The sequence below is a fragment of the Aotus nancymaae genome, unplaced genomic scaffold (genome assembly GCF_030222135.1).
Source record: "Aotus nancymaae isolate 86718 unplaced genomic scaffold, 86718_ANA_hifiasm-v0.15.2.pri h1tg000018l, whole genome shotgun sequence".
NCBI lineage: Eukaryota > Metazoa > Chordata > Mammalia > Primates > Aotidae > Aotus > Aotus nancymaae.
In genome coordinates this window covers 8,792,117-8,819,831 of record NW_026988430.1, presented here as the reverse complement: position 1 = coordinate 8,819,831, position 27,715 = coordinate 8,792,117, and the positions used below count along the sequence as shown (strand labels likewise).

General features: G+C 47.9%; 1 protein-coding gene and 2 non-coding genes across 5 annotated transcripts in view; all 3 read right to left on the bottom strand.

Annotated features, from left to right (window-relative positions):
• SLC5A10 (solute carrier family 5 member 10) overlaps window positions 1-6,075 on the bottom strand; it is a 70,072-nt gene extending 63,997 nt beyond the window's left edge. For all 3 annotated transcript variants that reach the window (XM_064378250.1, XM_021674766.2, XM_064378251.1), the window contains exon 1: window positions 5,796-6,075. In XM_064378250.1, the coding sequence (XP_064234320.1) occupies window positions 5,796-5,906 (111 nt within the window). In that variant the 5' untranslated portion in view covers window positions 5,907-6,075. The remainder of the gene's footprint in view (window positions 1-5,795) is intronic.
• A 9,233-nt stretch (window positions 6,076-15,308) lies between these two features.
• On the bottom strand, window positions 15,309-15,384 carry LOC135275780 (small nucleolar RNA MBII-202). The gene has a single exon (XR_010343364.1). It is a non-coding gene; the product is annotated as a small nucleolar RNA MBII-202 (small nucleolar RNA).
• A 1,108-nt stretch (window positions 15,385-16,492) lies between these two features.
• LOC135275825 (U6 spliceosomal RNA) lies at window positions 16,493-16,600 on the bottom strand. Its single transcript, XR_010343396.1, has one exon. It is a non-coding gene; the product is annotated as a U6 spliceosomal RNA (small nuclear RNA).
• Window positions 16,601-27,715: the final 11,115 nt, after the last annotated feature.

Sequence of the window (27,715 nt, the reverse complement as noted above, 5' to 3'; positions counted from 1 at the left end):
CTGATGGGGACAGGTATCCATTTGGAGTGATGAAAATGTCCTGGAGCTACCTACAGGTAATGGTTGCACAGCATTGCAAATGTACAAAAGGCCATGAAGTGCACTTTAAAATGGTTAAAATGATGAGTTGTGTATTATGTAAATTTTATCTCAATTTTTATAAAAAGAACAGATGCAGTCAGTTCCTCACCCACGTATTCCCACAAGCCTTTTATTTAAGGGGGGATAGACTTTTGTCCTCCGGGCAGTTGAATAAAAAAATCTGCAATTGGCATGTCTGGAGGAAAATCCGGTCTTCTCTGCTTCCTGGCTGTGTTACCTTAGGCAAGTTACTGAATGCGTATGCCTTGGTTCCTTCCTCTGTAACGTGATCCTAAGAAGTTCTTCCTTCATGAGGTTTTTGTTTGTTTGTTGTTTATTCTGAGAAGGAGTCTCGCTCTGTTGCCCAGGCTGGAGTAGTGCAGTGGCACAATCTTGGCTCACTACAACCTCCGCCTCCCAGGTTCAAGCAATTCTCCTGTAGTTGGGACTACAGGCGCATGCCATCATGCCCAGCTAATTTTTTGTATTTTTAGTAGAGACAGGGGTTTCACTGTGTTAGCCAGGATGGTCTCGATCTTCTGACCTCATGATCCGTCCTCCTCAGCCTCCCAAAGTCCTGGAATTACAGGTGTGAGCCATCGTGCCCAGCCTCAATGAGTTTTGCTTTGTTTTGTGTTTTGAGACAGTCTCACTCCATCACCCAGGCTGGAATGCAGTGACAGAATCTCAGCTCACTGCAACCTCCGCCTTCCAGGTTCAAGCGGTTCTCCTCCCTCAGCCTCTTGAGTAGCTGGGATTACAGGCCCCAGCCACCACACCTGGCTAATTTTTTGTGTTTTTAGTAGAGACAGGTTTAGCTGTGTTGGCCAGACTGATCTCTAATTCCTGACCTCAAGTGATCTGCCTGCCTAGGCTTCCCAGCCCTCACAGGGTTTTTATGAGCTTTAATGAGCTAATACATGTAACATGCTGAGAATGCTGCCTGGCATCTGGTAACTGTTCGATAAGGGTCAGTGAGTATGTGGACTTTTCAAGCCCCTCCTTAGTGCTATTTGGATGGGAGAAATTGAGGTTAAATCAGCCAGGCGTGGTGGCTCATGCCTATAATCCCAACACTTTGGGAGGTCAAGGAAGGAGGGTTGCTTGAAACCAGGCATTCAGGACCATCCTGGGCAACACAGAGGGACTCTGTCTCTATAAAAAGTTTTTTAAAAATATAAAATTTAAAAATAAATAAATTTTTAAAATGAAAAAAATAATTGCAGTTCTTGCCATAAAATATAAAATTTAAAAATATTTTAAAAATGAAAAAGTTTTAAAATTAGCTGGGCATGGTGGTGCATGCTTGTAATCCCAGCTACTCAAGAGGCTGAGGTGGGAGGATCACTCGAGCCCAGGAAGTTGAGGCTGCAGTGAGCCGAGACGGCACCACTGCCCTCCAGCCTGGGCTGCAGAGCAAGACTCTGTCTCAAAAAAAAAAAAAAAGAAAAAGAAAAGGAAAGAAAACAGAAGAATTTGAAAAGAGAGGCACAGGACAGGTATTTAGATATAGATTTTGTATTTCTTTTCAGAACATACTTAAGGCTGGATCACAAAATATATCCATCAATATGCAGGTCTCTTTCTTCCCATCTTTAATTGCCCTGCCCTATACTCAACATGATTAGACTTAATTGTATGGACTCATCACTCAAGGATTTATTTACCTATATATTATTTATTTTTTTATTTTTGAGACAGGGTCTCATTATGTGGTCCAGGCTGGTCTTGAACTCCTGGGCTCATGCGATCTCCCTGCCTCAGCCTCCTGAGTAGCAGAAACCACGTGAACAACACCATATCCAGCTTCAGAACTTCTGATGTGGCTCCTGCCTCTTTCTTTCCAGCTCCAGCTCCCACCACTTTCTCTTTGTGTGCCGTGATCTTGCTGTGCTAAATGCAGCATAGTCTGAAGGCTCACAGTCTTGGCGGGGATGGCCATGTCCAGATGTGTACTCCATGCACTGCACAACTCCAGAGCATCTCTGATTACAGCCCATGCTTTTTCCTTCTCATCTTTCAAGCCTATAGTGGGCATTGCCAGTTGCCTTCTTATATCCATTTCCCTTCCTGAAGGGGCCTCACCTTTCCCAGAAATTGGTTTGTGTGGTCCTGACACAATCTCTGATTCCGGGGACCCGAAGACATCTAAGCTGCAGAGTCTATCACATTCCTTCGCTGTGGTGCCTGGTTCAGGGACAGCCACTCACTTAAGAGGGTGCAGTCGGAGTGCAGCTGGGATTGTGTTCTGGCCATCTTGGGGGTGAGCAAAAAAGGTGGGGCTGTGGGGGCTGCTGGCGGTTTCTGGGGGCCACATATAGCCATTTAAGGCTCCCTGAGGGTCCTGTATGCCAGAGTTGGCTTCAACTGCTTGACCTGTATGGAGTTCTTAGTTCTTGAAACTGCTCTATGAAGTAGATGCCATGTTACCAGTTAGGAAACTGATGGTCGCAGAGATGAAAACACACCCATCTAGCAATCCAAACACACCCTGGATTTCAACTCAGGCTCAATCACTGGGCTGGTCATTTCACCTCAGGACATGAGAGGAACTGGGCTTAGGACAGAGCTACACATGGATGGAAGCTGAGAGAACCACAGTGAGGCATAGCTGTACCCTTAATCATGCTGTGAATCCCTGGATCATACTGCACCTGAAGCCCTTTCTATTGCTGGACACAATTACATTGCCTGTGTTCATTTTTTTTTTTGGAGACGGAGTTTCGCTCTCGTTGTCTAGGCTGAAGTGCAATGGCACGATCTTGGCTCACTGCAACCTCTACCTCCCAGGTTCAAGCGATTCTCCTGCCTCAGCCTCCCAAGATGCTGGGATTAGAGGTGTGCACCACCACACCTGGCTAATTTTTGTATTATTAGTAGAGATGGGGTTTCACCACATTGGCCAGGCTGCTCTCGAACGCCTGACCTCAGGTGATCCACCTGCCTCAGCCTCCCAAAGTGTGGGGATTACAGGCGTGAGCCACTGTGCCTGGCTCATTTCCTATATTTTTTTTGAAACAGAGTTTCACTGTTGTTGCCCAGGCTTGAGTGCAATGGTGCGATCTTGGCTCACCTCAACCTCTACCTCCCGGGTTCAAGCGATTCTCCTGCAGCCTCCCAACTGGCTGGGATTACAGGCATGCGCCACCACACCCTGCTGATTTTTATATTTTTAGTAGAGACGGGGTTTCTCCATGTTGGCCAGGCTGGTCTCCAACTCTTGACCTCAGCTGATCCACCCACCTCGGCCTCCCAAAGTGCTGGGATTACAGGTGTGAGCCATGGCGCCCAGCCTCATTTCCTGTATTAGAGCTCATTTGAAAGTGGTTTTCTGTCACTTGTTAACAGATACCTTAATGAATGCAAAGGCTCAGCTCAAAGTCCCCTCCTGCGGGAACATCTCTTCCTTAAAGGCCCTCCCCTCGACTCTCCCAGGCCCACCATCTAAACATCTTGGCAGAGCTGCACCTGCCCGGCTTGCTCTGCCTGATTCTCCCTGTGGGATGCAGCTCCAGCATCCTCCCTGTCTGGTTCTGATCTTCTCTGGATGTGCTCACAGCTCTCCGGCCAGCTGCTCCCAGCTGAGCCAGCCTGGCCTGCTTGGAGGGACAGGGCAGAACTCCTACAGCCCTACTGCCCGGGGCATCAGCCTGCAAACAGCAAAGCTGAGCTGGGAAAGGTGGGTCATGGGCAACAAGGGCTGGTGGCCCAAGTTACTGGGCTACAAAGGGCCTGGCATCAGCTGCCCAGAACCTCTTTCTTTTTCTTTTGAGACAGAGTATTGTCCAAGCTGGAGTGCAGTGGCACAATCTCAGCTCCCGGCAACCCCTGCCACCCGGGCTCAAGCAATTCTCCTGTTTCAGCCTCCCAGATAGCTGGGATTACACACACATGCCACCACGCCTGGTCAATTTTTGTATTTTTAGTAAAGATGGGGTTTCAACATGTTGGCCAGGCTGGTCTTGAACTCCTGACCTTAGGTGATCCACCAGCTTCGGCCTCCTAAAGTGCTGGGATTACAGGCGTGAGCCACCACACCCGGCCCAGAGCATCTTTCTTAGATGTGCACTTCCGACTAAATCCCACCCTGTGCTAGCCAGGACAGCTTTGTCTCCCCTCCTCTTTCCCTCTTCAGAGCTTGTCTGGCTCTTACCTCCTCTCATGCAGAAACCCTCCACTGCCTGTTCTGTCCCATGTGGGAACCTCCTCCTCTGAATTCTAGCCACCAACTCTCACAGGAATATAGCACATTACAGTTTATAACATACTTTCACTTCCATTGGCCCCTTGTCCTTGGAACAGCCCTGAGACGCGGGCTGCACAGAAACCTGCATTGCGTGTTTGAGGAAACCGAAGCCCACAGAGGCTGAGTGACTTCACTTAGGTACGCAGAGCAGAGCCAAGACTAGAAGTCAGCTTCACCGGCGGCCAGCACTGGGCTACTTGTGAGTTAATATTTACTCACATACAGGTTGAGGAGCCCTTATCCGAAATACTCGGAACCAGAAACGTTTTGGGTTTCGGATTCTTTTAGACCTGGGGATATTTGCAGAATGCCTGCCAGTTGAGCATCCTCAATCCAAAAATCCTGAATCTGAGATGCTCCAGTGAGCATTTCCTTGGAGTATCATGTTGGTGTTCAAAATGTTTCAGATTTTGGGTTTCAGATTTTTGAAATTCAACCTGTAATAATTAATTTTAACTACTGTGGCTACTACCATTATAATCACCACTGCCGCCACCACCGCTACCTCCGTAGAACTAATGGCAGCAGCAAGGCCTGGTCCCATGCGGGCCTCTTGATAGGAGATCTCACCCCAGGTAGGTGGTGTCTCCGTGTCACAGATCAGAACACCGAGGCCCAGAAAGCTGAGGGGATGTGACCGGTCTCCTGTTTGCCAGGTCTTCGGGCTTAGGCCAGGGGTAACGGAAGATAAGAAGGGGCACTCATTCTTCCCAGGAGATTGTCAGGGCTCAGGAACTCTGGCCTGGGGACCTCTGGGGCCAAGGAAGTGTGGCCCAACCTCCCCAAGTGCTAAGCGTGGAGCAAGTGACCTGGACCAGGCTGTGTCCACCTTCCCTCGGGAAGGCCTCCATGATCAGCCAAAGGAGAGCCCTCCCCTCACTGCAGGGCCACAGCCTCGGCTTCTCCATCTGCACATAGGACGGCCTGTCCCCAGGGGCACCGTTGCCCCTGGAATCTGTGCATGGGGTCAGATCACTTTTCACTTCTCACTCTTATCAAGGGAGAAAGAACCAGCTTAGGATCTAAGATTAGGCCACAGGACACGAATCCCCAGGGAGCTTGTTAAAAATCAAGGTCCCCAGCTCCGGGCCCTCCCTGCCTCCAGATTCTGATCCAGCAGCTCTGAGGTGCAGCCAGGGAATCCCTGGGAGCCTACTGCTCGGGAAGACGGGAGACACTTACACCGCGGAGACTGGGACCAGGAGGCTGATGGGCCAAGCCCAGGGACTCCAGCTGGGCAGCAGCACGAAAGCCCAGTTACTTGTTAGAGAGACCTTCCTCCTCCTCACTTTGCCATTACCCAAAGAGAGAAAGGGCTTGGTCAAGGTCTCCAAGCAAATCTGCCCCAGGCCGGGAGGAGGACCACAGTGGGACCAGTGCTGACACCACAGGGACACGCTGAACTCCGGTTCCCACCACAAGCACCCACCCTGAGAGCCCAGTTGGCCTCCCCGACAGTTCCCCTTACCCATATGCCCACGGCCACATTCAGAGCAAAATACACGGTGATGACGATGATGTCAGCCACGCTCAACTGCATCCCGGGAGCGTGGAGGTCGCTAGTGGTGTTGGCGGCCATGGCTGTCCTGCCGCAGGAACCAGGTCCAAGCCGGAGGGACTGAGGGGCAAACCAGGTCAGAAAGGGCTTCTTGGCAGGGAACTAATTGATCATTAAACCGAGCGGGACAGTGGCATCTCCAGCCCACGATGTGGCTGCGTGCAGGGCAGCTGCATCACGGTGTAGCTCGTCTTCCTCACCCCGTGGTGGGGAGCAGATTGCAGAGTACAGGAGTCAGGGAGGCTGGGAGAAGCCAGTGGGAGGAGGAGGGGAGGGAGCCTCATTGAACTTGGAGGGCACATGGGGGAAATTAACTGCGTTTAGTGGACCCAGAGGCAACCTGAATAGTCCCAGAAAGGCTGGGTTGCTTAATGGGTGGCTTCACCTATATCTAATTTGTATAAGAAGCATAGAGCGTTGGGATGAACACCTCACTGCTGAAGACACAGCCGTGGAGGGCAGCCATGTTCTCCCTGTGGCCATCGGGCTGTAAGTGGACGGAGCAGGGCTTAGGAGGGTGACTCCTGCGTATGTCTCACTTCCAGCCATGACAGCCCAGGCTCAGAGACAGCCCCATGCTGGACAATAGAGTCCTGCTGCCAACGTTTCTGCTCTTTTTCAGACCAGTGAAACAGTCCCAAGCCCCTCAACTTGACCATCTGTTCGGCACCCCACCCCCAAGGTCTGCCTGGGACCACAGAGGGACCCAAGATCTGTCAAACGCCAAGAACCATGCGTGGCTGTTCTGCACATGATCCCATTTCATGCTCACAGCAGCCATGCCAAGTAGGCAATGTCTCATTCGAGTCTAGGAAATGGCCATCTGCCATTACACAGCCAGTGTAGGGGCAGAGCAAGATTCAACGCACAAGTGGCCCCACCGTCTCCACCGCAGTGACAGTTCCATTTGGATTCCATCAGTGGAAAGCTCGCTCACTCATTCTATCAGCGTACATAGCAGGGCTGGCTGGCAGTCTCACCTCTGCTCAGTGACATGACTCGTGACTTTGCAAAGCATTCATAGTTTAACCAGACACGCAGCACTTCCAGAAGTGTTAATGAGTGAGCAGCTGCCACCAGGAACATGCTGGCCCATAAACCCAGCCGGCCTGTTACTTGATAACCCTGAGATGCAGGTAAAAATTAATTTCCTCGGCCAGGTGCAGTGGCTCATGCCTTTGGAAGGTTCATGCCTTTGGGAGGCTGAGGTGGGTGGATCACCTGAGGTCAGGAGTTTGAGACTAGCCTGGCCAACATGGCAAAACCCCATCTCTATTAAAAATACAAAAATTAGCCAGATATGGTGGCACACTCCTGCCATCCCAGCTACTTGGGAGGCTGAGGCAGGAGAATTGCTTGAACTCGGGAGGCAGAGGTTGCAGTGAGCCAAGAATGCACCACTGCACTCCAGCCTGGGTGACAGAGGGAGACTCCATCTTAAAAAAAAAAACCAAAAACCCACAATTAATCCCCTCACACACAGGACTAGGCAAAGGAAGGGGAAAAGGAAGTTACTGCTGAAAGAACCCTTAGCCAGGCTCCACTGCCTGCCTGCCATCTCCCCATGCCTCTAGCCAGCCAGCCTCAGATGGTATTGCTCAAAATGTTATATATATATATATAAAAAGGCTGCTTGGCACTGATCAGAAGGACTCACCTGGAAGGATCCAGACGTATCCAACCTATCTCATTCAGATAGAATAGTTCCACCAGCAGCGTTGGCACTGAGACCCCTGGCTAGGTCTCAAGGAAATAAACCACTTAGTGATAACTGCCGCCATTGGACCAAAAGTCCTAGGGATTTTTACCACTGAGTTTAAAGGGAAAAAAAATGAAAAAAGACAAAAATCTTAGGGAAAGAAAGCACCAGTGAAGATGCTCTCAAGGGGCAGAGACTGATCTGCTGGTTCTGCCCTGAAGGACGGGGACAGGAGGAGGGTGGCAGCGGAGGACACGGAGGGAAGAATACCAAACAAACCGGGTCATGTCTGCGGGGGACGAAGTGCCACCCGGAGCCCAGTCACATCCACATTCCCACCCCACCCAACCCAGCAGGATCGCCTGTTCCACTCACCCCAAGAAAGACGGAGACCGTCCTAGCTAAGAAGTCATCTCTGCCACACCTCTTTAATCCCTAGAAGTCCCTCAGACTCATGAGAACCAGAAACAAGGTTGGGTGTGGAAGCTCATGCCTGTAATCCCAGCACTTTGGAAGATCAAGGCAGGTGGATCATAAGGTCAGGAGTTCAAGACTAGTCAGGTCAATTTGGTGAAACCCCGTCTCTACTAAAAATACAAAAACTAGCCAGGCATGGTGGCGCGTGCCTGTAGTCCCAAATACTCTGGAGGCTGAGGCAGAAGAATCTCTTGAACCCAGGAGGTGGAGGTTGCAGTGAGTTGAGATCGTGCCACTGCACTCAAGCCTGGGTGATAGAGGGAGATTCCATCTCAAAAAAAAAAAAAAGAGAGAGAGAGAGAGAACCAGGAATGGGGCGTGGAGGGGTCAGTGGAGCCTAAGCAGAATGACTGGAGCCATTTGTATCTTGTGTGTGGGGGGGACATCTACGAGTTTATGAGTTTCTTTCTTAAGTGCTTCAGGATTGTGACTGAGGCATGACAAACCATGGGATGAGCTGGGCGGAACTGGAACTGGCCGCGCACAATTGAAGGGAGCCCGCAGTCAGGTGCCACAGCTTACCTCGAAGCCCTCCAGAGCCTCCTCTGCCTGCCTGCCAGGTCTAGCTCCGGCTTATTGGTTGCTCCTGCTTTTGTAATAAACACAAGACTGTTCATTTATTCCTGCTAGGTATTGTCTGCCTGTCTGTCTGATGGAAACACTCCCACAAGAGTCCTAAGCTACAAGGGCAAGGATGCTTAGGGTGGCAGAAAAAAAGTTGGAAATTTCCTACATAACCACCCAGAGAAGTGATGAGTGTCTGTCTGATGGAAACACTCCCTCAAGAGTCCTAAGCTACAAGGGCAAGGATGCTTAGGGTGGCAGAAAAAAAAGTTGGAAATTTCCTACATAACCACCCAGAGAAGTGATGAGTGAATGATGAGACCTCCAAACCGTGGAACACCATGACCATTAAAAAGATGAGGTGGCTGGCCGGGCGCAGCGGCTCACACCTGTAATCCCAGCACTTTGGGAGGCCAAGGTGGGCAGATCACAAGGTTAGGAGATTGAGACCATCCTGACTAATACGGTGAAACTCCGTCTCTACTAAAAATACAAAAAATTAGCTGGGTGTGGTGGCACATGCCTGTAGTCTCAGTTGCTTGGGAGGCTGAGGAAGGAGAATGGCTTGAACCTGGGAGGTGGAGGTTGCAGTGAGCCAAGATTACTCCATTGCATTCCAGCCTGGGTGACAGAGCGAGACTCCCTCTCAAAAAAAAAAAAGAAAAAGAAAAAAGATGAGGTGGCTTTATAGAATGGCAGACATGAAAGGATGATACACTTGTAAGTGAAAAAAGCAAGATACAGAATATAGATATATCTATGCTTACCCCTCATTGTGTATAATGTGAGGGGCTGAACGGCCACAGTGTTTTGAAGGACACACACCAAACTGCAGAGGAGAGGGGAAAGGAGAATTATCACTTCTTTCTTCTTCTTTTTTTTTTTTTTGAGATAGAGTCTTGCCCTATCACCCAGCCTGGAGTGCAATGATGCAATCTCAGCTGACTGCAACCTCCGCTTCCTGGGTTCAAACAATTCTCCTGCCTCAGCCTCCTGAGTAGCTGGGATTACAGGCACCTGCCACCACGCCCAGCTATTTTTTGTATTTTTAGTAGAATCAGGGTTTCACCATGTTGACCAGGCTGGTCTCAAACTCCTGACGTCAGGTGATTTGCCCATCCTTGGTTTCCCAAAGTGCTGGGATTACAGGCGTGAGCCACTGCACCGGCCCTTTCTTTTCTTTTCTTTTCTTTTTTTTGAGACAGAGTCTGGCTCTGTTGCCCAGGCTGGAGTGCAGTGGCACAATCACAGCTCACTGCAGTCTCACCCTTCTGGGTTCAAGCAATCCTCCCACCTCAGCCCCTCCAGAGTAGCTGGGACAACAAGCATGCACCACCACAGCCAGCAAAGTTTTGTGTTTTCTTTGTAGAGACAGGGTCTCTTTTTCTCTTCTTTTTTTATTTGCAATCCTGCTCCTTCTGTAGGGTCTCATTATGTTGCCCAGGCTGTTCTCAAACTCCTAGGCTCAAGCAGCCTAACGAAGTGCTGGGATTACAGGCGTGAGCCACTGCACCGAGCCAAATCTGTCCTTTTAATATTAAACTCCACCACCCAGCATGGGTCATGACAGGTATTCCGTAGGAATGAATGACATCCCCGCAGCCCCTGGGGTCCCAGCCAAGCCCACTGACTCTTGGGAGAGGGTGGGTTTGGGTGGGAGGTGATGGAGGTTGGACTGTCGAGCCTGAGGCCCTCGAGGGGAGTGGTCGAGTGGGCATCTGGATGGGAGAACCCAGAGCTCAGCCGGCAGAACAGCAGAGTGGAAGGGAAGTGAAGGCAGCTGGGAGGGCTGCTGGAAGGTGATGGAAGAGATGCAGACGCAGGGGCCCAGCACAGGTGGGCATGGACCGCCCCTGCCTCCAGGCTTATCCTTTTGAATCTACCCACCACGCACAGGATGTCAGAATACCCGAAAAGCCTAACCCTGAATATGACACGCCTGTTTAAAACTCACCTTCAACGGCCTTTACTGCTCCAGAGATCAAGTGCAAGGCCTTGGGTTCAGCACTAGGGGCCCTGGGACCTCGCCCTGGCCCTACCCAGCTTCAGTTCCTGCTGCCCCTAGTTCCTCCCTGGGTGTCCAGTTCCTGCGGCCCCCAGTTCCACCCTGGGTGTCCAGTTCCTGCTGCCCCCACTTCCTCCCCGGGTGTCCAGTTCCTGCTGCCCCCAGTTCCACCCCGGGTGTCCAGTTCCTGCGGCCCCCACTTCCTCCCCGGGTGTCCAGTTCCTGCGGCCCCCACTTCCTCCCCGGGTGTCCAGTTCCTGCGGCCCCCACTTCCTCCCCGGGTGTCCAGTTCCTGCGGCCCCCACTTCCTCCCCGGGTGTCCAGTTCCTGCGGCCCCCACTTCCTCCCCGGGTGTCCAGTTCCTGCGGCCCCCACTTCCTCCCCGGGTGTCCAGTTCCTGCGGCCCCCACTTCCTCCCTGGGTGTCCAGTTCCTGCGGCCCCCAGTTCCTCCCTGGGTGTCCTCAAGCCCCCTACCTCTCAGTCTGCTTGGTGAACTTCTACTCCTCCTTCCAGACGGTACTGAGACGTCACTGCCTCTGTGAAGGCTTCCTCGGCTCCTCCCTCTTCTGTGCGTCGGTGGCCCTGCTGGGATTGTGGCTTTGCCGTCACACGACACAGTATCTGCCCCCTCCTCCCGCCATCCCGATCCTCTGGTGACTGGCACAGGGTCTACCCTTGCCACATCCCCGCAGAAGGTCCGGGGAGCCCTGGCAACTGAGGAATCTTCAGCTGCTGAGGGTCCTGAGGCCCTTACATCCCAGAAGCTTGTTCTTTTTTATCATTATCAAGGGGGAATGCACTTGACGTTAAATCCATCATTTTAGCCCCTTTAAAAAAGTGTACAAGACTGTGGCTTCCAGCACCTTCACAGTGTTGTGCGTACATCGCCATTATTTATTCCAACATTTTTCTTTGCCTTTTTTTTTTTTTTCCGAGATGGAGTCTGTCGCCCAGGCTGGAGTGCACTGGTCAATCTCAGCTCACTGCAGCCTCCGCCTCCTGAGTTCAAGCAATTCTCCCACCTCAGCCTCCCAAGTAGCTGGGATTACAGGTGCACACCACCACACTCAGCTAATTTTTGTATTTGTAGTAGAGACAGGGTTTCACCATGTTGGCCAGGCTGGTCTCGAACTTCTGACCTCAGGTGATCCACCAGCCTCGGCCTCCCAAAGTGCTGGGATTACAGGCATGAGCCACTGTGCCCAGCCTATTCCAACATTTTTCATCCCCTCCAGATGAAACCTTGTACCAATTAAGCATCAGTCTTCAGGCCTAATGCGGTGGCTCATGCCTGTAATCCCAGCACTCTGGGAGGCTGAGGTAAGTAGATCACCTGAGGTCAGGAATTCAAGACCAGCCTGGCCAACATGGTGAAACTCTGCCTCTAAAAAAAAAAAAAAAAAAAGCATCACTCTTCATTACCCACACGCCTTTGGCAACCACCAATCTACTACTCTCTTTGAGATTTGCCTTCTGTGGTGTTGTGGTAACATAGATGTGTAGGAGTTGCCTACTTTGGTGTTGTGTTGTGTATATTTCCAAAGGTTTTCACCCAGGGTTCCTGAATAACTCCACTGCCCTTGCTGTGTTCTATTGTTAAAGTATCTGGCATGTCAGGCCTCAGGAAACAGAATCTCTCTGACCTTCTCCTGCCCTCCTCTCACCTGCCCCAAGGGGGCCTCTAATCTTCCCCTGCCTTTCTAATTGTGGGTTATATAACCCTCATTCCAGAGAGGGTCCTGCCCCACACCCTGGGGGAAGGAATGCTAATCTCATGAAGCTTTCATTAAAACTAAAGAGGACTGGGTTCAGAGAGCTTCCAGATGGCCGAATCACATGGAGGCAGACGGGAAGGTGAACTAGAACTCATCCGCGTGCTGGAGGGTGGCGCTCCCCAGCTGCAGCGACAGAAGCTCCGGCACTCAGGACCCTCCAGACCTCACCCTGTGTATCTCTTCATCTGGCTATTTATTTGTATCCTTTAAAATACCCTTCACAATAAACCAGTATGCCTCCTAAGTGTTTCCCTGAGTTCTGTGAGCCGCTCTAGCAAATTAATTGAACCCAAAGAGGGGGTTGTGGGAACCCAACTTGAAGCTTGTGAGTCAGAAGTTCCAGAGGCCTGGGCTGGTGGGAAGGAGGGGTCTGCCTTGGGAACGGAGCCCTCGCCTGGGTAGATTGTGTTGGATTGAATTGGAGGGCACTGGCTGGCGTCTGCTGCAGAATTGATTGCTTGTTTGTTGGCGGGGAGAGGTCCCCACATTTGGTCACAGAAGTCTTTTGTGTTTGTTGCAGTGTGAGAGCAAAGGTAAAACTCAGTTTGGAAGTTTTTCCAAAACAGGTATGTTATAAAGTGCAGTCACACAATACGTGCATGGACTTTTGCATCTGGGAGTCCCTGCTCAGTCATGTTTGGACTACTCTGGATCCCACTTAGGATGTTTTCAAGGTTCATCCATGTTGTAGCACATGTCAGCTCTTTGTTCCGTCTTCTCACTGAGTAATTGTCAACCGTATGTGTATGCCATAGTTCGTTTATCCATTCATCGGTTGGACATCTGAGTCTTTTCTACCTTCTGACTGTTATGAATAAAGTTGCTATGAACATCGAGGTGAAAGTATCTCTTTGGGACCCTACTTCCTTTTTATATATTTTTTTCAAATTGAAAACATTTGTTTTTGTTTTGTTTTATTTTTGAATCTCATTCTGTCACCTAGGCTGGAGTGCTGGAGCACAGTCTTGGCTCACAGCAACCAACCTCCACCTCCTGGGCTCAGGTGATTCTCATGCCTCAGACTCCCAAGTGGCTGGGATTACAGGTTAAATTTTGTATTTTGGGTAGAGACAGGGTTTCACCATGTTGGCCAGGCTGGTCTCCAACTCCTGGCCTCAAGTGCTCCACCACCTTAGCCTCCCGCAGTGCTGGAATTACAGGGGTGAGCTACCTCGTCCAGCCATTTTTTTTTTTTTTTTTTTTTTTTTTACTTCTAATAGTACTTTGGAAGAGGCCTTACTTTCAATTTCTTTGGGCATTGGAGTGGGATGGCTGGGTCGTATGGTAATGCTGTTTAACTTTGAGGATGGGCCAAACTGTCTTCCAGAAGAGCTTCACCACTTTACATTCCCACCAGCAAGGCACTGGTGCTCCAGTTCCTCCACATTCTCACAAATACTTGTTATTGTCCATTTTTACAATTTTTTTTTCAGGCAGAGTTTTACTCTGCCACCCAGGCTGGAGTGCAGTGTGGCACGATCTCGACTCACTGCAACTTCTGCCTCCTGGGCTCAAGAGATCCTCCTGCCTCAGCCCACCAAGTAGCTGGGACCACAGGTGCGTGCCACACACCCAGCTAAGTTTTGTATTTTTGGGAGAGATGGGGTTTCACCATGTTGCCCAGGCTGCATTTTGACATTCTTATGATAGCCATCCTAGTAGGCGTGAAGCAGCACTTCATTGTGGCTTTGATTTGCATTTCCCTAAGGACGAGTAATGTTGAACATCTTTTCTTGTAATTGTTAGCCATATGTCTGCCTTCCTTGGTAGAGAAATATCCTGACCCACACATGCATAGCTGTCCCCATTATCAAAATCCCCAAGCAAAAGTTGTTACGCTTGATACAATTGCGGAACCTGCATCAATAATCTCCCAAAGCACATTATATTAGGGTTCACACTTGGTGCTGTGTTCTATGTGTTTGATAAATGTATACTGACATGTATCCACCGCTGTAATGTCATAGGGAGTAGTTCCACTGCCCTAATGCGTCCCTGCATTCTACCTCTCCTTTAGTCCCTCCTCCCTAACCCCTGGCAACCACCTGTAAGGTTTGAATGAAGCAACTGAGGTTCGAATGAGGCAACTGAGGCCAGTTATTGGAATAAAGATATTTAATCGGCTCCTGGGCGAGGCTCTACGGTCTGACAGGAGGGGCCGGAGAAGTCACGCTTCTCTTCTTGGGGCGTGGGGTTTTATAGGGAGTGGAGGTATTCGATCAGCTGCGGGGAAACAAAGAGGAGGTAGTTTCATTGGTTATGAAGGACTGGGCACTGGCAAGGGGCTGGTCGAGGACGTACGGGGCAAGCTGCCATAGGGCAGGTCTTTGGCGGGCTTTTTCAAAATTTCGGCGGGTGCAGGACTGAGATTGGAATGCAGAAATGAGTACAGGGAGCCTGCGTGGAGACAGCAAATGCTGAGTAATGCGCTCAGAATGGTGACGTAGTTTTCAGGCACGGAGAGAGAAGGGCGTGTCCATTCGGCTCCCAGCGAGGCAACTGGCCTTACACCACTGATTTTTTTCCGTTGCCACGGTTTTGCCTTTTCCAAAATGTCATATAACTGTAATCAGTCACTTTGTAGCCTTTTCAAAAGGCTTCTTCCACTTAGTAATCTGTACTTCCATTTCCTCCAGGTCTTTTTATGGCTTCGTAGCTTATTTCTTTTTAGCACTGAATAATATTCCATTATCTAGATGATACCATGATTTATTTATTCATTCATCTACTCAAGGACATCTACTGAAGTTTTGGCAATTATGAATAAAGCTGAATTCATAATGAGTAAACACCCGTGTGCAGGTTTTTGTGTAGACGTACGTTTTCAGCTCCTTTAATAAATAGCCAAGAGTGTGATTGCTGAATCATATGGTAAGGGTAGGCTTAGTTTTTACGTTTTTTAAATTATCTTGCTCAGTTACCAGATGGAAAAGGGTTCAAATAATACTTGCATCAAAGCACGTTTAGATTTGTAAGAAACTTCCAAACTGTCTTCCAAAGCAGCTATACCGGCCAGGCACGATCGCTCATGCCTGTAATCCCAGCACTTTGGAAGGCCAAAGTGGGCGGATCACCTGAGGTCAGGAGTTTAAGACCAGCCTGATCAACATGGTAAAATCCCATCTCTACTGAAAATACAAAAATTAGCTGGACCTGGGGCATGAGACTGTAGTCCTAGCTACTCGGAAGGCTGAGGCACAAGAATCGCTTGAACCCAGGAGGTGGAGGTTGCAGTGAGCTGAGATTGAGTCACTGCTCTCCAGCCTGGGCAACAGAGTGAGACTCCATCTCAAAAAGAAAAACAAACGAGCAAAATAGCTGTACCGTTTTGCATTCCCTCCATCAATGAATGGGAGTTCTGTTGCTCCACATCTTCCCCAGCATTTGGCATTGTCTGTTCTGGATTTTGGCCACTCTAATAGGCGTGCAGTGGTGTCTCGCTAGAATTTGCAATTCCATGATGACATAGGATGTAGAGCACCTTTTCACATGCTTATCTGCCATCTTTATATTTTCTTCGGTGATGTGTCTGATTAGATCCTTCACACATTTTTTAATTGCTTTCTTATTGAATTTTTTTTGTTTTCTTTTTGTTTTGTTTTTTTGTAGACAAGAGTCTCACTCTGTCACCCAGGCTGGAGTGCAGTGGTGCCATCTTGGCTCACTGCAACTTCTGACTCCCGGATTCAAGTGATTCTTCTGCCTCAGCCTCCTGAGTAGCTGGGACTACAGGGGTGCACCACTATGCCCGGCTAATTCTTGTATATTTAGTAGAGATGAGGTTTCACCATGTTCGTGTTGGCCAGATTGGTCTCAAACTCCTAACTTAGTGATCTGCTCACCTTGGCCTCCCAAAGTGCTGGGATTACAGGCATGAGCCACCGCACCTGGCAGTTGTTTTATTTTTTTGACAGGGTCTTGCTCTGTTGCCCAGGCTGGAGTGCAGTGGTATGATCTCAGCTTGCTGCAACCTGTGCCTCCTGGGCTCAAGCAATCCTACCTCAGCCTTCAGAGTAGTTGGGACTGCAGGTACACACCACCTGGCTAATTAAAAAAAATTTTTTTTTCTACTTTTTTTTTAATAAAAAAATCAATTAACGCTTCACGAATTTGCATGTCATCCTTGCACAGGGGCCGTGCTAATCTTCTCTGTATCATTCACAATTTTAGTATAAGTGCTGCCGTAGCAAGCACTAATTTTAAAATTTTTTACAGAGACAGGGTCTCCCTGTGTTGTCCAGGCTGATCTCGAACTCCTGAGCTCAGACGATCCAACCACCTTGGCCTCCCAAAGTGCTGGGATTACAGGCATCATCCACCACACCCAGCTGCAAAGCAGAAATGTTTAATTTTATGAGGTCCAACTTATCAATTATTTCCTTTATCAACTATGCCTTTGATATTGTATCTGAAAAGCATCACCAAATCCAAATTCATCAAGATTTTCTCCTATGTTGTCTTCCAAAAGTTTTATAATTTGTGTTTTACGTTTAGGTCCACTTTGAGTTAATTTTTATGAAAAGTGTAAGGTCTATGATCCATCTTTTTTTTTTTTTTTTGGTATGTGGATGTCCAGTTGCTCCAGCACCACTTGTTAGAACGACTCTTTTCAGCATTGTACTACCTTTCCTCCTCTGTAGAAGATCAGCTGACTATATGTAGGTGGGTCTATTTCTGGGCTCTCTGTTGCACTTTGTTGTTGTTTTGTTTTGATTCCTTTTTTTTGAGATGGAGCTTCGTTCTTGTTGCCCAGGCTGGAGTGCAAAGGCACAGTCTCAGATCACTGGAACCTCCACCTCCCAGGTTCAAGTGATTCTCCTAGGCTGTTATTTTCAAGTATAAATGTTTAGTGTTCCATTACCCAATCTGTGCAGTAGACATAGTTATAAGCTCAAGTCGTGTGAACCTATTCTTTCTTTAATGTTCTTTCTTTCCTTTTATTTTGATTGCATTTTATGTTTTGGGGTACACATGAAGAACATGCAAGATTGTTGCATAGGTACACACGTGGCAGTGTGATTTGCTGCCTTCCTCCCCTTCACCTATATCTGGCATTTCTCCCCATGCTGTCTCTCCCCAACTCCCCACCCCCTGCTGTCCCTCTCCTATTTCCCCCCAACAGACCCCAGTGTGTAGTGCTCCCCTCCCTGTGTCCATGTGTTCTCATTGTTCAACACCCGCCTGTGAGTGAGAACATGCAGTGTTTGATTTTGTGTTCTTGTGTCAGTTTGCTGAGAATGATGGTTTCCAGGTTCATCCATGTCCCTACAAAGGACGCAAACTCATCGTTTTTGATGGCTGCATAATATTCCATGGTGTATATGTGCCACATTTTCCTCCTTTTATTTTTTTATTTTTTTGCAACGGAGTCTGGCTCTGTCCCCCAGGCTGGAGTGTAGTGGTGCGATCTCGGCTCACTGCAATCTCTACCTCCCGGGTTCAAGCCATTCTTCTGCTTTAGTGTCCTGAGTAGCTGAGATTACAGATGCACCCCAACACTCCTGGCTAATGCTTGTATTTTTAGTAGAGGTAGGGTTTCATCATATTGGCCAGGCTCGTCTCGAACTCCTGACCTAGTGATCCACCCACCTGGGCCTCCCAACTTTCTTTCTTTATGTAGATCCAAATTTCTGATCTATATTATTTTCCTTCTTTCCTTTAAAGAATTAATGGCCAAGCACAGTGGTTTACACCTATAATCCCAACACTCTGGGAAGCCAAGATGGGTGAATTGCTTGAGCACAGGAGTTTGAGACCAACCTGGGCAACATGGAGAAAACTTGTCTCCACAAAAAATACAAAAAAATTAGCTAGACACGGTGGCAAGTACCTGTAGTCTCAGCTATTCAGGAGCCTGAGGTTGAAGGATTCTTGAGCCCAGGAGGTGGAAGCTGCAGTGAGCTAAGATCATGCCACTACACTCCAGGCTGGTAAACAGAGTAAGACTGTGTCTCAAAAAAAAAAAGAAAAAGAATTTATTTTAACATTTATTACAGGGCAGGTCTACTGGCAATAAATTCTCTCAATTTTTGTTTGTCTGACAAGGTATTTCTCCTTCATATTTAAAGAGTATTTTCACAGGATATAGAATTCTAGGTTGGTAGAGTTTTTCTCTCCACACTCAAATATTTCACTCCACTCTTCCTTTTTGCATGATTTCTGAGGAGTCACATGTAATTTTTATCTTTGCTTCTCTTTAGGTAACATAATTTCTTTCTCTCACTTCTTTCAGGATTATTTCCTTTAACTTTGATTTCCTATAGTTTGAAAATGTCATACTTACGTGCAGGGCTTTTGTTTTGTTTTGTTTCGTTTGTCATTTATCCTGCTCAGTGTTCTTTGACCTTGGATCTGTGGTTTGGTGTCTGATATTGATTTGAGAAAACTTATAGTCCAATATTTCTTCTCTTCCAGGCTCTCTTTTCCTTCCACTATTCTCATTACATGTATGTTACACCTTTTGTAATTGCTCCATATATTCTGTTCTTTTTTTTTTTAAGTCTTTGTTCTCTTTGCTTCTCAGTTTTGGAGGTTTCTATTAAGATATTCTAAAGCGAGGCCGGGCACTGTGGTTCACACCTGTAATCCCAGAACTTTGGGAGGCCAAGGCAGACAGATCACCTGAGGTCGGGAGTTGGAGACTAGCCTGGCTAACACAGTGAAACCCTGTCTCTACTAAAAATACAAAAATTAGCTGGGCGTGGTGGCGTGCACCTGTAATCCCAGCTACTCAGGAAGCTGAGGTGCAAGAATTGCTTGAGCCTGGGAGATAGAGGTTGCAGTGAGCCGAGGTCGCGCCACTGTACTCCAGCCTGGGCTACAGAGTAAGACTCCATCTCAAAAAAGAAAAAGCTCAGAGATTCTCTGTTCAGTTGTGTTCAGATTACTAACAGGTCCATCGAAGGCATTCTTCATTTCTGTTACAGTGTTTTTTTCTGTCACAATTCTAAAAAATTGTTCTTAGGATTTCCACTTTCTGTTTTCATTGCCCATCTGCTCTTGCGTGTTGTCTGCTTAATGAGAGCCCTTGGCATATTAATCATAGTTGTTTTAAATTCCTTGGCTGGGCACAGTGACTCATGCTGGTAATCCCAACACTTTGGGAGGCTGAGTCGGGCAGATCACCTGAGGTCAGGCATTTAAGACCAGCCTGGCCAACATGGTGGAACTCGTCTCTACTGAAAATACAAAAATTAGCCGGGCATGGCATCACATGCTTATAATCCCAGCTACTCGGGAGGCTGAGGCAGGAGAATCATTTGAACCTGGGAGGCAGAGGGTGCAGTGAGCCGAGATCATGCCACTGCACTCCAGACTGAGTGATGGAGCAAGAATCCAACTAAAAAAAAAAAAAATCCATGTCTGGCCAGGCACAGTGACTCATGCCTGTAATTCCAGCACTTTGAGAGGCTGAAGTGGGCAGATCACACGAGGCCAGGAGTTCAAGATCAGCCTGGGCAACATGGTGAAACACCATCTCTACTAAAAATACAAAAATTATCTGGGCATAGTGGCGCATGCCTATAATCCCAGCTACTTGGGAGGCTGAGGCACAAGAATCATTTGAACCCAGGAGGAAGAGGTTGCAGTGAGCCAAGATCATACCACTGTACTCCAGCCTGGGTGACAAAGTGAGACTCTGTCTCAAAAAAAGTATTCCATGACTGATAATTTCAGCATCCTTTGTGCCATGTCTGGTTCTGATGCTTGCTCTGTCTCTTCGACTGTTCTTTGCTTTTTAATGTGCCCTGTACTTTTTTCCTTGATAGCTGGGAGTGATGTACTGGGTAAAAGGAACTTCTACAAATATGCCGTTGGTGTTGTGGTGTGAAGTGTAGGGAGAGAGTCCTACAATTAGGTCTCAGTCTTTTCTGGTGACCCTGTGCCTCTGGACTGTAAATGTCACCAAGCTTTTCCCAGATTTTCTTCTCTTCCCTTAGGTGAGACAGGATGGCGAGAGTGGCCTGGGGTTGAGTACTATCTTCTCCCACATGGACGGCTAGGGTGAGCTTTAGTGAGGATTTCTCTTCTCCCATGTGGAAAGTTAGAGCTGGCTAGAGTTAGGTTTTACCCTTCTCCTAGTTCACTGAGGCTCTGATGAAACCCCAGAAGGTTAGGCTCTGGTTAACTAGCTTCTCCTGAGGGCAGAGTTTGTGAAGAAAAATACCGTGCTCTGAATTTTCAGAATGATTCCTATTTCCATCTCCCTGCCGGAAGCTCAAGGGGATTTTTCTTGAGAAGGTAAAATTTGCAAAAGTATGGGGTCCCCATATGACTGGGTCCCCCTGGAGTTTTTAACTCTCAGACTTGTTCACACCAGGCCTCTAACAATTTGTCAATTGTAGTTCAGGTTTCCTAACTCTGGCACTGGTTCCTGTAAAGACTTCAGTAAAGTGTTCTCGGTGTTTGCATTTCTGTCTCTTTGATTATGGGAGCAGTGGTTTGCCCCGTAACCTCACTTTTCGTATGGATCTAACTAACTAGAGTTGATTTTTCAGTTTGTTGAGCTTTTTACTTGTTGTTAGGATGGAGTCACAACTCCCAAGCTTTTTATGTGTGAAACTGAAATTTATTAAGAAGAAATTCAGAAAATATAAAATTAACATTTTAAAGTGAATAGTCAAGAACTGTGGCTCACACCTGTAATCCCAGCACTTTGGGAGGCTGAGGTGGGAGGATCACTTGAGACCAGCTTAGGCAACATGACAAAACCTTGTCTCTACTACAAATACAAAACTTAGCTGAATGTGTGGCACATGCCTGTAGTCCCAGCTACTTGGGAGGCTGAGGAGGGAGGATCGCTTGAGCCTGGGAGGTGGAGGCTGCAGTGAACAATTGCATCACTGCACTCCAACCTGGGTGACAGAGTGAGACCTCATCTCAAAAAATAAATAATACAATTAAAAAGTGAATAATTTAGTGGCATTTAGTGCATTCACAATGTTGTGCACCCACTATCTATATCTAGTTCTAAAATATTTCTGTCTCTCCAAGAGAAAATCCTGTGCCCATTAAGAAGTTTCTCCCAGCCAAGAGCAGTGGCTCACGCCTGTAATCCCAACACTTTGGGAGGCTGAAGTGGGTGAGCCAGGAGTTCCAGATCAGCCTGACCAAGATGGTGAAACCCCATCTCTACTAAAAACTCAAAAATTAGCTAGGCGTGGTGGCTTGCACTTGTAATCCCAGCTACTCAGGAAGCTAAGGGAGGAGAATCACTTGAACCCAGGAGGCAGAGGTTGTAGTGAGCCAAGATCATGCCACTGCACTCCAGCCTGCACAACAGAGCGAGATTCTGTCTCAAAAAAAAGAGAGAAGTTTCCCCTGTAACCCACTCTATCCCCTAGATCAAGGGTCCCCAACGCCCAGGACCATGGACCACACAGCAGCAGGCAAGCAAGCAGCACTGCCTGAGCTCCGCCTCCTGTCAGATCAGTGAGCACTGCCTGAGCTCCGCCTCCTGTCAGATCAGTGAGCACTGCCTGAGCTCCGCCTCCTGTCAGATCAGTGAGCACTGCCTGAGCTCCGCCTCCTGTCAGATCAGTGAGCACTGCCTGAGCTCCGCCTCCTGTCAGATCAGTGAGCACTGCCTGAGCTCCGCCTCCTGTCAGATCAGTGAGCACTGCCTGAGCTCCGCCTCCTGTCAGATCAGTGGCAGCACTAGATTCTCATAGGAGCGAGAACCCTATTGTGAACTGTGCATGCGAGGGATCCAGGTTGCGCGCTCCTTATGAAAATAATGACTGATGATCTGAGGTGGAGCAGTTTCATCCCCAAACTATCCCCCACCCCCCACCCCAGTCTGTGGGAAAACTATCCTCCATAAAACCAGTCCCTGGTGCCAAAAAGTTGGGGACCACTGCCCTGGATAACTACACATCAGCTACATATCTGTCTACTCATCCCCTGGTTACTACATATCTGCTTGCTGTTTTTATGGATTTGCCTATTCAGGATATTTTATATAATATCACACAATATGTGACCTTCTGTGTCTGGTTAATTTCACTTAGCATAATGTTTTAGAGGCTTATGCACATTGTAACTCATACAGTACTTTATTCCATTTTATTCTATGTAAATACTAAGATTTTTTTTTTGAGACAGGGTCTCACTCTGTCACTCTGGGTGGAGTGCAGTGATGCTATCTTGGCTCACTGCAGCCTCCGCCTCCCAAGTTCAAGTGATTCTCCCATCTCAGCCTCCCAAGTAGCTGCAACTACAGGTGCATGCCACCACACCTGGCTAATTTTTGTACTTTTTTTTTTTTTTTTTTTTTTGGTAGACACGGGGTTTCAACCATGTTGTCCAGGCTGGTCTCAAACTCCTGACCTCAAGTGACCCACCCGCCTTGGCCTCTCAAAGTACTAGGATTACAGGTGTTAAATACTAAGATTTGTTTATTCATCCATTGATGGACATTAATGGACATTTGGGATTCCACAATTTGATGATTGTGAATAGTGCATCCGAAGACGTATGTCCATGTACTTACTTGGGTACCTGTTTGTAATTCTTTTGTGAATATACCCAGGAGCAGAATTGCTGGGATCTGGTAATTTTATGTCTAACTTTTTAAGGAGCCGCCAGACTGTTTTCCACAGCAGCTGCATCATTTTATCTTTCCACCAGCAGTGTATGTACGAGGGCTCCAATTTTTCCATATTCTTGCCAATACTTGTTTTTGTTTGTTTGCTTGTTTCATAATGCAGGGTCTCACTATGTTGCCCAAGCTGGTCTCAGACTCCTGGGCTCAAGTGATCCTCCCACCTCAGCCTCCCAAGTAGCTGGGACTACAGGTGTGCAACCTGCAACTGGTGCCAACACTTGTTATTTCTGGTTTTGTTTGTTTTGTAGCATAACCATTCAAATGAGCATGCAATGGTATCTCATTGTGGTTTTTGTTTGTATTAACTATAATGACTAATGATGTTGAGATCTTTCCGATCTCTCCATTTATGTATCTTTTTTGTAGGAATGCCTGTATATCTTTTTTTTTGAGACTGAGTCTCAGCCAGGCATGGTGGCCCACGCCTGTGGCCACGTGGAGGCCAAGGTGGGCGGATCACCTGAGGTCAGGAGTTCGAGACCAGCCTGACCAACATGGAGATAACCTGTCTCTACTAAAAATACAAAATTAGCCAGGCGTGGTGGTGCGTGCCTGTAATCCCACCTACCTGGGAGGCTGAGGTGACAGAATCACTTGAACCTGGGAAGCAGAGGTTGTGGTGAGCCGAGATTGCACCATTGCACTCCAGACTGGGTAATAAAAGCAAAAAAAACCCAAAAAAACAAAAAAACCTCCATCCCCCGCCCCCCCCGCAAAAAAAAACCCAACACAAACTAAGTCTCTCTGTTGTGTCTTGGCATAATCTCAGCTCACTACAACCACCGCCTCCTGGGTTCAAGCGATTCTTGTGTCTCAGCCATTGAGTAGCTTGAATTACAGGTGTGCACCACCACGCTTGGCTAATTTTTGCATTTTAGTTAGAGATGGGGCTTTTCCCATGTTGGACAGACTGGTCTCCAATTCCTGGCCTCAAGTGATTCACCCATCTCAGCCTCCCAAAATGCTCGGATTACAGGCATGAGCCACCATGCCCAGCCTGTATATCTTTTTGTATATCTTTTTTGTGGAAATGCCTATTCAAATTCCATTTAAAAAAAATTTTTTTGGCCAGGTGCAGTGGCTCACACTTGTAATCCCAGCACTTTGGGAAGCTGAGGTGGGCAAATTGCTTGAGCTTATGAGTTCAAGACCTGCGTGGGCAACGTGGTGAAACTCCATTTTGACAAAAAATACAAAAAATTAGCTGAGCATGGAAGGGCGTGCCTGTAGTCCCAGCTACTCAGGATGCTGAGGTGGGAGGATCGCTTGAACCCAGGAGGTCAAGATTGCAGTGAGCTTAGATTGTGTCACTGCACTCCAGCCTGGGCAACAGAGCCAAGCTTTGTCTCAAAAAATAATTTAAAAAAAAATCTGTTTGTTGTAGAGTTGTACATTTATATATTCTGAATAAGAGCTTTATCTATAATTTGAAAATATTTTCTTCTATTTTTAGATTGTCTTTACACTTTCTTGATAGTGTCCTTTGATGCCCAAAAGTTTTAATTTGAAGTCCAGTTTATCTATTATTTATTTTGTTGCTTGTGGTTTTGGTATCATGTCTAAGAATCCTTTGCCAACCCCAAGGTCATGAAGATTTATCCCTATGTTTTATTCTAAGTTTTATAGTTTTAGCTCTTCATTCTTTGCGTATGGATTTTTAGTTGTCCTAGTACCACTTGTTACAAACACCATTCTTGGCTGGGCGCAGTGGCTCACACCTCTAATTCCAACACTTTTGGAGACTGAGGCAGATGAATCACTTGAGGTCAGGAGTTTGAGACCAGCCTGGCCAACGTGGCAAAACCCCATCTTTACCAAAAATACAAAAATTAGCTAGGCGTGGTGGTGTGTGCCTGTAGTCCCAGCTACACAAAGACTAAGGTACAAGAATTGTTTGAATCCGGGAGGCAGAGGTTGCAGTGAGCTGAGATAGCACCAGTGAGCCAAGATCACACCACTGCACTCCAGCCTGGGCAACACAGCGAGACTCTGTCTCCAAACAAACAAAAAAGAACCCCCCAAAATCACCACTTTTCCCTGCTGAGAGATCTTAGCACCTTTGTTGAAAACCAGTTGACCATATATAGTGTTTATTTCTGAACTCTCGATTCTATTCCATTGGCTTATATGCCTCTCCTTATGACAGAACGACACTGTTTTTGACTACAGCTTTGTAGGACGTTCTGAAATGGAGAAGTGCAAGTCCTACAACTTTGTTCTTTTTCAAGACTGATTTGGCTATTTGAGGTCCCTGGTGATTCCATATGAATTTTAGGATGGATTTTTCTATATCTGCCAAAAAAAAAATGCCATTGGGATTTTGATAGAGATTACACTGAATCTGTAGATTGCTTTGGAGTATTGCATCTTAACAATATTAAGACTTCCAATGTCTTTCTGTTTAGGTCTTCTATAATTTCTTCCAATGTTTTAAAAAATACACAGAGGGGGCCGGGCGCGGTGGCTCATGCCTGTAATCCCAGCACTTTGGGAGGCCGAGGCGGGTGGATCACAAGATCGAGAGATCGAGACCATCCTGGTCAACATGGCAAAATCCCGTCTCTACTAAAAATACAAAAAATTAGCTGGGCATGGTGACACGTGCCTGTAATCCCAGATACTCAGGAGGCTGAGGCAGGAGAATTGCCTGAACCCAGGAGGCGGAGGTTGCGGTGAGCCGAGATCGCACCATTGCACTCCAGCCTGGGTAACGAGCAAAACTCCGTCTCAGAAAAAAAAAAAAAAAAAGTACACGGTACATACAACATAAAATTTAGCATTTCAGCATTTTTTTTTTTTTTTGAGACAAGATCTCACTCTGCCACCCAGCATGATCTCTTATTTATCTTTTGTCTGGTTGATCTGTTAAAAGTAGGTGTTGAATTCTACAACTTTTTTTTTTGAGACAGGGTCTTGCTCTGTTGCCCAGCTTGGAGTGCAGCGGCATGATCTCAGCTCACTGCAACCTCCACCTCCCAGGCTCAAGCAATCCTCCCTCCTCAGCCTTAGAGGTAATAAACTGTGAGCCGAAAGATTAATGTCCCTGGCACACAGTGTGGTGGAACTGGTATCTGCCCATCTACTCAGGCCCTTTGGTGGCATCCTGTGCTCTTGATGCCTCCAGAGCATTTTTTAACCACGTGAAGGTCAAGCGATGATGTCACAGTCAGAACTGGAAACAGTCTGTTTTCTGTCATAGAATTTCTGGGTTCACTTCCCTATTATCTCTGGCCACAGACTGTCTCTGTCTCTAACAAAGACAGTAGTTTAGGGTAAATGGCTTCTCTGGCCAAAGAAAAGCCTACAGTATATGGAGAAACTGTATCTGGGGCCTCCTCCGGGCAGGGAAGAGGGTGGCTGAAGGGCTTGGGTGTCCTTACTGGGCATTCACGAAGCCCTCACGAGCCCCCCAGCCCTCCCCACCACACCACAGAATGTGACTTGCCCCTTGAGGGCCTCCATCCTCCTGCCCCACCCCAGCGGGCCAGGATGTGGCACTCCACTCTCCCCCACCATCATCTTCTGCTGATCATCTTTCCTGGGCCTCAGCTCTCTGCTAGCTCATAAGCCCTGCCCGTGGCTCCTCTCAGCATTCATCTTCATGTTCTTCCAGAGCCAACTCAGGGCAGACCTTTAAGTCTCTGCAGGTGTGATGGATCCTAGCTTTAGCTAAGTTCATTACCCAGAGGAAAACACTGCCATAAAACGTTTCCATTCACTTCCGTAAATGTGACTTTTCTTCATGAAGGATGACATGCCAGGAAAAACCACGGAGGTCAAAGCTCACTGGATACAGTGGCAGGAGGAAACCTCCCACTGAAGGAGCTTTGCAAGTCCACTGCATCTCCAAGGAACCCAGAGCAGAACCTGTCCTCCTGCTAGTGCAGCACCGCCATTCCCAAACCATGGGAGGCCCACTGTGCCAGCACAGCCACCCCGGGGGGCAACTCATGGCTGTTCAGGAAGTGCCTGTCACTTGTTAAAAAGCCAAACCACATGGCGACTCCAACCGTCATCTATTGCAGCAAATAGTTAGACAGCATCCAAAGAGCAGAGGAACCCAAATGCAGCAGAAGCTGGAGTGTGAGATTTACTGAAGCCTCTTCAAACCCATTTCACAGCAACAGTGGGAGGTCCCAGCACCACAGGCAGGCCCCACTCTCACGGGTGGTGACACCTTGCTCCCAAAGCTCTTCTTCCAAATGTAGAAGCTGGCTGGAGGTCTCCAAGCCTGCAACTGACCGAGTTGCACCAGCAAAGAAGCTGCCAGCTACCATCCCATGCCCTAAGCCTATTCATTCTGAAGATCGAGAGACCCAATTTCTAGGGACAGGTTCAGAAAATTCAAGGACACTTTTTCAAAGTAAACAGCTCTATCATTAACTGGATTTGAAAACATGGGGAGAGAACATCTTTCCCCCAAAGCTGTTTCCTCAGAAGTAAAGTAGGGGTGAGGGGCGGCACTGCTGGGTGTGCAGGAAGAAGCCCATGGAACACTCAGGCAGCTTCCAGAAGCAGAGCCCTCAGTGCTCCTGCGCACACAAGGCCCTGGCCTACTGGGGCAAGCCCTTGGGCCATGCTGCTCTTTGTGGAGCACAGGAAAGGCCAGCGTGGCTGGTGACTGATCTCAATTTTGTGCTAAATAAACTACTATTTTATTCCAGATTCTAACACAGACAAGCAGAAAGCAAAAGTTTAAAGTG